General features: G+C 30.3%; 1 protein-coding gene across 2 annotated transcripts; it reads left to right on the top strand.

Annotated features, from left to right (window-relative positions):
• The first annotated feature begins 9,739 nt into the window (after positions 1 to 9,739).
• LOC122278256 (polygalacturonase-like) lies at positions 9,740 to 14,182 on the top strand. 2 transcript variants are annotated; one of them, XM_043088415.1, is made up of 9 exons: positions 9,740 to 10,582; positions 11,002 to 11,133; positions 11,268 to 11,435; positions 11,654 to 11,674; positions 12,598 to 12,805; positions 12,991 to 13,027; positions 13,149 to 13,257; positions 13,542 to 13,658; positions 13,811 to 14,182. In XM_043088415.1, exons 1-9 carry the CDS (start codon positions 9,983 to 9,985, stop codon positions 14,051 to 14,053), a joined length of 1,635 nt encoding a protein of 544 aa, XP_042944349.1. In that variant the 5' UTR covers positions 9,740 to 9,982; the 3' UTR covers positions 14,054 to 14,182. The 2 variants fall into 2 exon arrangements, with proteins under 2 accessions (XP_042944349.1, XP_042944348.1); XM_043088414.1 differs by having other exon boundaries at positions 9,743 to 10,582; positions 12,946 to 13,027.
• The last annotated feature ends 383 nt before the right edge of the window (positions 14,183 to 14,565 follow it).

Genomic DNA, 14,565 nt, shown 5'->3' on the forward strand with positions numbered 1-14,565 from the left:
CTAGCTCCGATCTAAACTCCATAACACCTTGCTCCTCAAGGTATTTGGTGAACATGATCCAAAGTTTAGTCAGAGGCAGTGCCGGCTCATTACCAACACTTATATTAGTAGTGCTTGGCCTTCCTTGAGCCACTTCCTCACTAGCCACACGAAATGTGTTATACTGATCAATCAAGCGGCCTAAGAGGAGTTTTACACATCACGTGCTATCTCAGCAAGAACAGGATAATTGACGGCATTAAATATCCACCATTCTAAGATATCGAAACCAAACGAGTCTTTTACACACGCCTAAGACAAATACCTCTTTAGCTCCGATCTAAACTCCATAACATCCTGCTCCTTAAGGTATTTGGTGAACATGATCTGAAGTTTAGTCGGAGACGATGTTGGCTCCTTACCAATATTTGTATTAATAGTGTTTGGCCTTCTTTGAGCCATATTAGAACTCCCTCACTAGTCACAAGAAATGTGTTATATTGATCGATCAAGCGGCCTAAGAGGAGTTTAACCCTATCCTCTATCTTATCCACTAACTCATACTCTTTGCATTTTTGCAACCAACACTTCATTGTCATCATTTTATATAATGGATCAAGCACAAAAATAATATATATAATCAAGTTGAACCTATTTGTGTTACCCCTACCAGTGGTGGATCTAAATATGGCTTGACAAAATTTTTTCAAAATTCAAAATAGCCCCTAAATTTTATTCATAATTACATATATTGTATATAGAAATCCCCCCCCCCCCCCCCCCCACACAACAAAAAAAAGAATTATAATTTCTTTGTTCTCATGTACTTTCTAAAATTAAAATTTTGTAAAATGTCCATATACATATAAATGTCTATCTCTAATTTTTTTTTTTTTCCTATAACCCCTAAATTTTATATAATTTCTATATATTATTTATTTTCAAGGATGTAGCCACACTAAAATAAAATTAAAACTAAGATTACGAAAAATAATAAATTATTAACATTGACCCTAAAGATTTTTTATTATACAATATTATGTTTCTTAATATAGAATTTAAAGTGAAAATACTAGAAAAACCATATAAGACTGATAATTTATATGAAAAATAGTGGAGATTATTTATCCTCTAAATTTTAGTGAGCAATGAAAAGTTTATTTAAGGTGTCAGTCGTAGTATTTTATACTTAATGTGACACCAAAATAGATATATTTTACATTAAATTTGATAAACTAGTATAAATATTAGAATAAAAGATGATATTCTAAAAAATCACTGGATAGTTTATATGAAGAAAACAATTTCTAATATTTCATATTTATAAAAATAATAATGGATGAATGTTATTCTATGAAATATTATTGTCAAAAACCGGAAATAGACATTAATTGTGTTTTTAAAGTTTTATTTCTACACTATTTAGCAAATTATCGAGATTTAATTTGGTATATGCTTTATGATTTTGTGATATTTTTTTTCATTTTACATAAACATATCGTGCGATAGAAAAGTTGAATTCCTTAGAAAAATTGTTGGTTTTGCCACTGCCCAATCCTTGTCATACTTACTTCTCATATTTTTGCCCACAATACTAATGATAATATCATTACTCAAGCACATATCATTTAATGCATCTTCAATTATGCAAAGTTGCTCAAAATATACATTAGACATCACATATAAAGAACCATAAATTCTCAATATAATATTATAAAAACTTTTCAGCAGCTCTACAAAAATCCATGCAGTTTTTCAATTATCACTAGTGGGGTTCACGAATTGTTCATCTACAAACACAAATTGTTCAGATGCTTGTTTATGTTTTTAAGTGGCACTCAACATCAAATATGTGGCGTTCTATCTAATAGGAATATCCAAGCAAATCATCCTCCCATTGATATTTTCGTTTGCCGTACAAGCCTTGAACTTGGTAAATTTTGACGGCAATGATTTCACATACCCGACGGCATCTCTAATCTTAGATACAAATTCATAAACATCTTTCAAGCCGTTCATAACAATCAGATTCAATATATGGGCAGTACACTGCATGTAAAGAAATTTACCACCCAATATAGTACAATAATTGTTTTTTATTCACCTCCTTATGTAATCAACAACAACATCATTTAGGGAGCTATTATTAACTATGATGGTCATGATTTTATCAACACCCTATTTATGTAATCCCAAATCTAATACACTTTCAATAGTTTCGCCTCTATGTTTAGAAATTTGGCAAAAATTAAGTATTTTTTTTATGCAATATTCAATTACAATCAATAAAATGTGCGATAATGCTCATAAAGTTCATATTTTACACCAAGATCTAGGTATTAGTAGTAAGACAGATTCTTTGACCATCTAACAATTTATTTAGCTGTACATTCTTTTCGTTATACAACTTAATACAACTAATTGGTTCCGTACGACAAAATAAATCGATATTTTAAATCAGCCACAAATTCATAAAACCCATCATGTTCTACAAGTTTAAAAGGTAATTCACACATAATAAAAAACTTAGTGGTTGACATCCTAAGTTTTTCTGCATCATACTTCACTAGACCTTGTGGGCTATACACTCTCCCCTCCACATTTCTCTTAACACTAGATGATTGACTTTTTCTAACTCCTTTAACTTTAAGATGATAAGTTTCACATAAATTCTAGAGGTGGTGTATCATAGATAAATTATTATTTTTATAGTGGCAACTGTATAACTTAGCGCAATAATTGTATTGAGCTTTTAGGTTATCGTGGTCAATAGGTTGCACTTTAGTAAAATATTCCCATACCACATATTGCTTGCTAGTTTTTTTTTTTTTTTTAGATTTCTTGGGTAAAGGTGTGATAGAATGGTATGGTATTGTGTATGTGTGAACATGGGTGTAAAAATAAACCGAAAAATCAGAAAACTGGCCTGAATAGGACCGGACCGGTTGGTTTGGTCCAGCTTTCAACCTTTTGGTCTGAAATTGATTCATTCATTTTAAAAACTGGTCAAATCCAATCCAAAATCGATTTTATATTTTCTAACACCAAACAGGACGGGACCGATTCACATATTATATATTTTATTAATTTTTAATATTATATATAATATATATAATTATGTATGAAATAACTTATTATAATTTATAGCATAAAGTTTTAATCTTAAAAATGATTATTTATTTGATTATATGTTTTAAATATAAAATATAAATATTAAATACATTTTATTGCCTAGTAAATTATCAATATATTTCTTTTGATAAATATATTAATAATACTAATATATTTAATATATTAAAACTGAAAAACCAGACTACACCAAATCGGAACTAGTAAAATCAAAAGTGCCGGTTTATAGGGGTTGCCGATGCATAATCGATTTTAAAAAATGTAAAATCGATGTTACTGGTTCGGTTTTAGATTTTGTTTAAAACTAGATCGGTTACACCCCTATGTGTAGATGAAGGGGTTGGAAAACTCTCAAACTCACCTACATCCACTGGAATAGAAGAGAAGTTCGCCAACCCCATGGGTTGTACTGACATTACAACTCACAAAATCTTATTCCATTTGTTAAAATTATAACAAAACTAAAGAAAAACAGAAAATTAAAATACAAGCATGATAAAGTGACCACCACCATATATTATGGCAAATTAAATCATGATAAAGGTTCTTTTTTTTAGGTTACCCAGATTGCTAACATAAGAGGGGGTGAATTGGATTTTATTTAAAAAGTAATCATTATAAACCAAATATAAAATATAAAATATGAACAAAATACGACACAACAGTAAATATAAAGAGTCAGGGTAAGAGAGAAGAAAATTTAGTATTTTAACGAGATTCGGTCCTATTGCTTACATCTTCGCCTCAAGCTACCGTTTGAAAATTTCTAAATTTACTATACTTCAGGTGGAGATAGAAATTTATTATACCTTTGAGCAACACTACTACAAAAAATCTGTGTAAAACATTCTTTACACTTGCAATCATCTTATACGTGGTCATGCAATTATTTCCTGTGTAGAACACCTTATACACTTACAATCACATTACACATGATAATTCAATTATTCTCTATATAGAACCCCTTCTACACACACAATATACATACTCTGTTATTGATACAAGAGCTGATAGTGTATAGTGTATTAGAAAACACTAATTAATGAGTGAAATAAGAACAATACAGCATGAACTATATTTTTCTCAAAATAAACAAGGGTTGAAGCTCAATGCTTAGAGAAGATAGATTGAAAGTTTTGAATGAATGTTGTAAAACTTACAATAATGTGCATATGCTCTTATTGTGAATTTGAAGATCTCAATTGTGCTATTTATAGGAATATGAGATTTCATTTTCAAATTTAAGAATATTCACGTGTCAAAAAGTTTCTTATTTTTGCAATTGTCAAAAATAATATCATTCATGTTTCAAAATTTTTAAATCTAATATTTTACCTTTCGCATAGGACAAAAAGAACATTATTTACTTTTCAAAATTTTCAAAAAAAAAAATTATCTACCTTTTGCATAAAGAGCATCAATCATTTTTCAAAATTTTCAAATCTAATCTTTTACTTTTCACATATAACAAAAGAAACATTATAGATAAAATCATCTACCTTTTGCATATGTCAAAAAAAGTATCAATCATTTTTCAAAATTTTCAAACATAATCTTTTTTTTTCGCATATGACAAAATGAGTATTATTTACTTTTTAAAATTTTCAAATAAAATCATCTACATTATGTATATGTCAGAAAGAGTATTAATCATTTTCAAAAATTTTCAAATAAAACATATACATGTGAAAGATGACAATCAATCATCTTTTAAATTTTTGAAATTCAAACTTTTAATCAAGTCATGTATATGTGAATGATGACAATCAATCATCTTTCAAAAATATCATACACATGTGAAAAATGTAATTTAATATTTTATGAGAAAATATTAATTTTGAGTTTTAATCTAATTTTGAATTTTATCAAGAGATTTACAAAAGTACTCTAAAAACTTTATTTGTCGGCTTATTCTTTTTCTTGCTCATGCTTAGTTTACTGATGTACTTGATTTCATTGTGTAAATAACTTGAATTTGAGACTTCTCTATACTTAAATTCATTTGTTATCATCAGAATCTATATGTAGATATATAATTATATGAAACTTGAAATATTGGATTATTGCATGTCCTAGAATATTATGACATTCTATCGAATACTATGACAGATAATTAAGTGATAAATGTTTCTAAGTTGAAAATGAATCAGAAGTTGAGTGCAAAGTTTTATAGTAAATCGAACTTCTGCATTTGCTATGATATGTACCTAACTTTGTTTTCTTGTATATATGATTTTTTAGCAGTGTGGACTCGCAGGAACATTTAATGTTGTGTCTATTACTCTTTGTATTAGACTATCCAATACTAACAAAGAGTCAATTCACTAACACATATAGAGCTGGCTTGACCTTTTTACGTAACAACTACATAATTGTTTGAATCTATTCTTATTTTTAGAAGTAAGGCATGTTAATCGCTTTCATTTTTAGGAGGCAGGCAATGTTGTTATTCTTAGCTAATTAGACTATTTGTCTACAAATTAATATAAATTCCAGGAAGTAGACTTGAGAGAGAAGAAAGAAAAGCCCATCACGATTATTATTGAATAAATACATAATATACTATAGCTTTTAGATGGATTTGGTGTTTTATAGATTGGAACATAGTGCATATATGTAGGTTTCTTAGAAAAATTAAGAAACATATCGATGGTGTTATATGTTTGTATTATCTGAGTTTTGTGAAAACACAGGCCGGTTACTTAAGAAAAAAGAGAAATGAATTGACTATATGTATCTTTAGATCCAAAAGGAGATTGTATTTGAGAGAGAGAGGGAGAGAGAGAGATGAGAATGGCATGAATCTAAGGGATGGATCCAATGAGGGGGGGCCAGGGGTTGCTCCCTAACCCACCAACATGTATAATGCATTAGGACGAAATTCTTTCTCGTCATGCATGTATCCTTTTTCACACAAGTCCAGCTTGCACACATTGCATTGAAATGCCATGCATTTTGTATTGTGTGCGTAAAAAAGAGTGTTTTCTTTCAAAAGCCAAGATCAAAATATACATTAGCCATCACATGCAAAGAATCATAAATGTTCAAAATAACATCATTAAAACATTTCAACAACTATACAAAAAACCATGTATTTTTTCAATCATTACTGGTGGGGTTTACGAATTGTTCATACACAAATATAAATTATTCAAATGCTTGTTTATGGTTTTTAGCGGTATTCAACATCAAATATGTGGCGTTCTATCTAATAGGAACATCCAATCAAGTCATCATCCCACTGATCTTTTTATATGCTGCGCAAGTCTTGAACTTGGCAAATCTTCACGGTAATGATTTTAAATACCTAACGGCATCCCTAATCTTTAATATAAATTCATAAACATCCTTCAAACTGTCCATAACAATCAGATTCAATATATATATGGACATTACACTGTATGTGAAGAAATTCACCACCCAATATAGTATAATTATTGTCTTTTATTCCACTCCTTATGTAATCAACAACAACATCATTTAGGAGGTATTATCAACTGTGATGGTCTGGTCACAACTTTATCAACATCACATTCATGCAATCCCAAATCTAACACCTCCCAATAATATCGCCTCTATGGTCAGAAATTTGGTAAAAATCAAGTATTTTTTTATGCAATCTCCAATTGCAATAAATAAAATATGTGGTAATATACATGTAGTTCATATTTTGCACCGATATCCAGGTATCGGTGGTAAGACAGATTATTTGACCATCCAACAATTTATTTAGTTATATATTCTTTTCATTATACAACTTAATGCAATCCATTTTTAAAATGATTCGGAATGACAAAATAAATTGATACTCTAAATTAGCCACAAATTAAATAAACCTATCATGGTCTACAAGTCTAAAAGGTAATTCACACCTAATAAAAAACTTAGCAATTGACACCCTAAGTTTTTCTGCATCATACTTCACTAGATCTTGTGGGCTACACATTCTTCCTTACGCATCATTCTTAACACTAGATGATTGATTTTTTTAGTTCCTTTAACTCTAATAGGGGAAGTTTCACATGCATTATGGATATGGTATATCATAAATGAAGTGTCATTTTTATAATAGTAACTGTATAACTTAACGCAATAATTACACAGAGCTTTTGAGTTATCTTGGTCAATAGGTTACACTTTAGTAAAGTGTTCCTATACCACAAATTGGTTGCTAGGTATTTTTTTAGATTTTTTGGATAAATGTGTGACGGAACAAGTTGGGTGTTGTGTATGTGTGAATAAAGGGGTTGGAAGACTTTCAAACTCATCTACATCCCCTGGAATAGAAGAGGAGCCGCCAACTCATTAGGTTGTACCGACATTACAACTCATAGAATCTTCTTTTATCTGTTAAAGTTACAATAAAACCAAATAAAAACAGGAAATTAAAATACCATCATAATAAATTGACCACCACCAATGCCAAATTAAATCATGATAAAGGTTCATTTTTTTAAGGTAAAACTTGTCTAACTGTTACCCAAATGACTAATACAAGAGGTAAGTGAATTGAATTGTATTTAAAAATTAACAATTATAAATAAAATACAAAATATAGAATATGAAACAACAGTAAATATGAAGAGTAAAGGTAAAGGAAAAGAAAACTCTATATTTTAACGAGATTTGGCCATACTGCTTACGTCATCGCTTCAAGCTATCCCTTGAAAATTTTCAAATTCACTATTCAATCTTCTTCAATTGGAGATAGAAATCTATTACACTTTTGAGCAGCATCATTACAAAGAATCTGTGTAGAACATCCTCTACACTTACTATCATATTATACGTGGTAATTCAACTATTCCCATTGTAGAACACTTTCTACGCTTACAATCACCTTACACGTGGTAATTCAACTATTTCCTGTGTAGAACACATTTTACATGCACAATTTACATACCATTTTACTAATACAAGAGCTGATAGTGCATAAATTATTAGAAAACACTCATCAATGAATGAAATAAGAATAATACAATGCAAATTATATCTCTATCAAAATGAATACAAGTTAAAACTCAATATTTAGAGAAGAGAGATTGAAAATTTTGAATGAATGTTGTAAAACTTGTAATGATGTGCATATGCTCATTTTGTGAATTTGGAGATTTCAATTGAGCTATTTATAGGAATGTAAGACTTCATTTTTCAATTTAAAAATATTCACATGTCAAAAAGGAGTACCACTCACTTTTCAAAATTTCAAATAAAAGTTTCACATTTTTGTAATTGTTAAATACAATACCATTCACTTTTCAAAAATTTCAAACCTAATATTTTACTTTTCGCATAGGACAAAATAAGCATTATTTACTTTTCAAGATTTTCAAACAAAATCATCTACTTTTTGCATATGTCAAAAAGAATATCAATACTTTTCAAAATTCTCAAACCTAATGATCTTTTACTTTTCGCATATAAAAAAAAAAAAAAGATCATTATTTACTTTTTCAATTTTTCGAACAAAATTATCTACCTTCTACATATGTCAAAAAGAACGTTAATCACTTTTCAAAATTTTAAACCTAATTTTTGACTTCGCATATGACAAAATGAGTATTATTTACTTTTCAAATTTTTCTAACAAGATCATCTACCTTTTTGTGTATGTCAAAAAGAATATCAATCACTTCTGAAAAATTTCAAACAAAACATGCACATATAAAATATAACAATTAATTATCTTTAAAATTTTTAAAATTCAAACTTTTAATCAAGTCATGCACATGTGAAGGTTGACAATCAATTATCTTTTAAAAATTTAAATTTAAATTTCAAAAATATCATGCACATGTAAAAAATGCAATTTAATGTTTTATGAAAAATATACAAAAATGCAATTTTTGAATTTTATCAAAAGGTTTACAAAATTACTCTAAGAGTTTTATTTGGCCGCTTGTTCCCTTTCTTGCTCATATTTAGTTTATTGATGTGATTTGCTTCATTATGTAGATAACTTGAGATTGAGACTCATCTATGCTTGAATTCATTTATTATTATTAGAATTTATATGTAGATATATAATTATATGAAGTTTGAAATCTTGAGTTCACCATTAACAACGTCATTCCATATAATAGTATGACAGATAATTAAGTGATAAAAGTTTCTGAGCTGATAATGAACCAACAATTGAGTGCAAAGTTTCTCAGTAAATCAAACTTCTACATTTGCTATGAGTTGTCCCTATCATGATCATTATTGAATAAATATATAATAAACTATAGCTTACAGATGGGGTTGGTGTTTTATAGAGTGGAGCACAGTGTATATATGCAAGTTTCTTAGAAAAATTAAGAAACATATCATGAATCTAAGGGAAGGATCCAATGAGGGGGGCCAGGGTTGCTCCCTAACCCACCAACAGGTATCATGCATCAAGACGAAATTATTTCCCATCATGCATTTATCATTTTTCACACAAGTCCAGCACTACACACATTGCATTGAAATACCATGCCTGTGGTATTGTGTGCGCGCGTAAGAAATGGGCTTTCATTTCCAAAGTCAAGATCAAAATATATATTAATCATCACATATAAAGAACCAAAAATATTCAATATAACATCATAGTTTTTCAATAACTTTACAAAAATCTATATATTTTTTCAATCATTACTGGTGGGGTTCACGAATTATTCATCTGCAAACACAAATTGTTCAAATGTTTGTTTATATTTTTCAGTTGTACTTAATATCAAATATGTGGCATTTCATCTAGTAGGAATATCCAAACAAATCATCTTGCCACACAAGTCTTTAACTTGGCAAATCTTGATGGCAATGATTTTACATACCTGATGGCATTCGTAATCTTTAATACAAATTTATAAATATCATTCAAGCCATCTATAACAATCAGATTTAATAAATGAGTAGTACATCGCATGTGAATCGGACATTACATATAAATAACACGTATGTAATAAATACAAAAGCTGATCATATCGTGACGGGCTTCTCACTTCAATATATACCAAGCCATAACCATCTCATGATTCTCATCGAGATAATTCCTTGCGCTCAATTTGGAGTATCCTTCCTCTTCCACACACAAGTTAAAGGCGAATTAATAATGGGGCAACAAAGACATGATCATCTGCTCCCATTTTTGTTTATTATGATGATGATGATGATCTCTTTCAATAATATTATTTCATGTTATAGCAGCGCTTCGCAGGTACTACTGGAAGATGATCGTCGCCTGCTTGGTCCTTATCATGGTCCTGATCATCATGATCATGAATCTCATCATGGGTATGATTCTCAAGCATATCCTTCGTATAACGTCATGAGTACCATTTTGAACGACGAGTTTAAGGAGGACTTGATCGAGGAAATAACTAATGATGTCCTGAGTTTGAAGAGGATTGATCATAGGGTGGATAGCATTTCTTCGTCGGTTAAAACAGTTATTAATGTGAACGATTTTGGAGCTCAAGATGAAGATGGTAATCATGACGACACAGAGGTACGTACTGATCTTAGATTTATGATTAAGAACCCTAAAAATACAAATAATTATTGTATATTTTGCTTGAATTACGTACGGTGGTCTTTCCTTCAAGTCCTTTGGTGATTCCTTTTATTGGACTACAACCATTAATAATCATATCTACATTGGCAGTCATGCAAGCAGTCTAATGCTAATCTAACCATTATACATACGCAATATATATTTGATCTTACTTTTCTTTTAAATGGAGTGTGTTTATCTAAAATTTGAAATTCAAATAGAATATTTTTTATAAAGTGACTAATTAACTGTAAAAGGAGTTGTAAAATAATATTTTATATAAAATTTTGATGTCGGCATGCAAACTCTGTTCTTCTTCCTTTATATATATAGGAATATTCTTTAGATATAACCATGGTTCTAGCTATTTTCAGGCATTTAAGAAGGCTTGGAAGGTAGCGTGCTCATCATCTGAAGGATTTGTTGCTCTGGTGGTGCCTTATAAAAAATATGGTCTTAAGCCAATCAGATTCTCAGGTCCTTGCAAATCTGTTCTTACTATGCAGGTATATATATCGATCATGTATATATCAGACATCATAAATCTATTTTTCAAAGATTTCAAGAAGTATATAATATCAATAAATGAGTAATAATTTTTTTTTATATATATATATATATATATTAAAATCGTGATCAGATTTATGGAACCATAGAAGCATCTGAGGATCAATCAGACTACAGCGACGATCGCAGGCACTGGTTGGTGATTGAGAGAGTTGAAAATTTAATAGTCGAAGGTGGTGGAACCATCGATGGCAATGGGAAAATATGGTGGCAAAACTCATGCAAAATCAATAAAACTCTGGTATATACATGCAAGCCAAGCTAGCTAGCTACGTACGTACCTTATATATATATATATATATATATATATATATATATATATATATATATATATATATATATATAAAAAGGAACCCAATAAATATTTATGCTTTCATCAATTAATTCCTAATTCTTTGCCCCAATATTCAAAAGTGCTGATGACGATTCCTGTTCATGTTTCAATATTGTATGTGGCAGCCTTGCAAGCATGCACCGACGGTACGTATGTTTTTTTCTTCCTTTATTTATTGGGGAATTAAATTCTTTTTGATATATATATTAATCAGGTCAGAAGCAAGTGCAAAGTGCCTAGTTGGGTTAAACAGATTTTTTATAAAATAAAAATAATGAGTTTTTTTTAAAAAAAAAAACTTGATTAATAAATAATTTAATGCATAAAGATAAAAAAGTAAACTTTAGCAAATATCTTTAAATAATGATAAGTCGGTATGTATAATAATTATATATTTAGCTACATTAGAAAACAAAAAAATTAGTTTAAAATTAAAATCAAGATAAATTAGAATAACATAGACAAATAAAAATAGAATCATTACCACCATAATAAATACTACCACCACGCTAAAAAAATGCATAAGATTTAAGATTTATTTTGAGATATTAGACAATAAATCCAAAATTATGTGTTTTGATATAATTTTTTTTAATCTCAACATATTTGAACAAATCTTGTTCAAATCTGAGTGTTTTTCTTTGTGAGTTTTTTTTCGTTTTGTACTTGTTGTTTTTTATTGTTTTTTTTTTTATTTTACAGATCTGAGCATTTATACTCAGATTAAAATCTGAGTATTTTAGAAAAATGTGTGAGATGGTGGTTTTGAGGGGGGTAGATAGAGAGGCAGATATCGGAGAGAGAGAGAGAGAGAGAGAGAGAGAGAGAGAGAGAGAGAGAGAGAGACAATTGAATATCTAAAACAAGAAAGTAACGGACTTAATGGGAAAACAAGAAAAATTTAACGGAAAAATAAAAAATGTTATTGTAACAGTTAGATAGCCACTTATTGTAATAGAATAGATGTGTGTGTGTCTTGATTCTTGAGCAGCTAGCGTTACGTTATTAATACATGCATTGATCTTCGATCTGGCAATTATATATGCATGTACATCTTCGTAATTGGCAGGCAATAACCTTCAACCAATGCACAAATTTGATTGTGAGCAACCTGAAGATCCAAAACGCCCAACAAATTCATGTTTCTTTTTCAAAATGCATGAATGTTCTAGCTTCCTATCTGATTGTAACTTCTCCAGAGAAAAGCCCCAACACAGATGGAATTCATGTTACACGTACTCAAAACATCCTCATATCAAGCTGTGTTATACGAACAGGTATGCATGCGTGTATATATATATATGATCACTAAATTAATCTAGTAATTAAATTGGACTAATTAAAGCCATGCATGCACGTAATTACGGACTTATATAATTTGATTCATTGATCGTCAATATTTCTTATGTTTGAAAAGGTGATGATTGTATTTCTATTGTAAATGGATCCCAAAATGTGCTAGCCACGGACATAGCCTGTGGACCAGGTCATGGAATCAGGTTTCAAACTCTCGATCTCTATACTGTACATGAATAGCTTGCTCCGGTAGTACTTCCATGCAGATATCAATCAATTAATTCTGTCCTAATATTATTTTGGTGATCATGACCATCTGATCAGTATCGGCAGCTTGGGCTCAGGAAATTCGGAAGCTCATGTATCAGGAATATTGGTGGATCGAGCTCAGCTTTCTGGAACCACAAATGGAGTGAGGATCAAGACATGGCAGGTCGTACTTGATGCTACTCTTTTTTATTTGTTTTTATATATAATATTCTCTCTTTGTTGGATCAAAATCTCCAATTTAGAGGGTCGGAGGAGAGAGATATATAGATATATGAGATGGGGCTAATTACAATATTATTGAACGTTTACGAGGATACTAATAAAAGTTGTAGAACTCACAGCTTCATGCGTCTATATTTCTCTTATGAAGTCCCGAGTATATTTAATTATATAGAAATTACACTAAAGTCCATGCATTTAATTAATAATTTGTCTAACATTGATCAGGGAGGGTCAGGAAGTGCAAGCAACATCAAATTCCAGAACGTTGAAATGGATAATGTGACTAACCCAATAATAATAGACCAAAACTACTGTGACCAAGACAAAGCGTGCGAAGAACAGGTAAAAGATCAATCTTTGTCCCACAAGTCCGGCCACATCATGTACATATATACAACAAGAAATATCTAACATAAATATATATATATATTTTTTTTTCATGATTTGATTTCTGTAATTGACAAAATATGATCTGCTTGATCTAATTATCGCAGGACTCAGCTGTTCAAGTAGAAAATGTGATTTATGAGAACATTCAAGGGACAAGCGCTTCTGATGTGGCCATTAAATTCGATTGCAGTGAGAGCTTTCCATGTCGGGGAGTTTTGTTGCAAAATATTAACTTGGAAGGTAGTGGAGGGAACGAAGCAGAAGCTCTGTGCCGTAACGTGGAATGGGCTGACATAGGCACTGTATCCCCACGCTGCCCCGAAGAAAGCCATTCATGCACAATATGATACTGAGTTGCCATTTATAATATATATTGTCATTTTTCGTCTAATATTTTAAAATTTTTATCATTTTATTGACAATAGCTACGTGACATGTTGTTCGTGGCTACTATTTATGTAACTGGTAATTTATGAGATCGATCACTTAAAATTTATCAAATCAACACAGCACGTATAATAAAAATGAGGTCATTATTCAATCACGTTAGCGAAGGAGAATTATAACTCCGACAAATGCTTGCGTTGTTGGCCAAAACCTGTTCTTGTGATCAACAGATTTTAGCTTTTAGGTGTTTCCCCTGCTAGCATAAAATGCTGAGATTTAGATACATAAAGAAAGAAATTATGCATTAGTGGAGCTCAGCTAGCTGGACACTTATCCAGTGACAAAAAGGAAAAATGAAACTCTCATCAAGAAAAAAAAAAGAAGACTGGTCAAAACCCACTTCATCTGGAAAGCAATGATCATGAGTTGTAAGGGACATACAAAATTTAATTAGTTGCTAGTAGTAAAAAAA

Source organism: Carya illinoinensis, chromosome 10 (genome assembly GCF_018687715.1).
Source record: "Carya illinoinensis cultivar Pawnee chromosome 10, C.illinoinensisPawnee_v1, whole genome shotgun sequence".
Classification (NCBI taxonomy): Eukaryota; Viridiplantae; Streptophyta; class Magnoliopsida; order Fagales; family Juglandaceae; genus Carya; species Carya illinoinensis.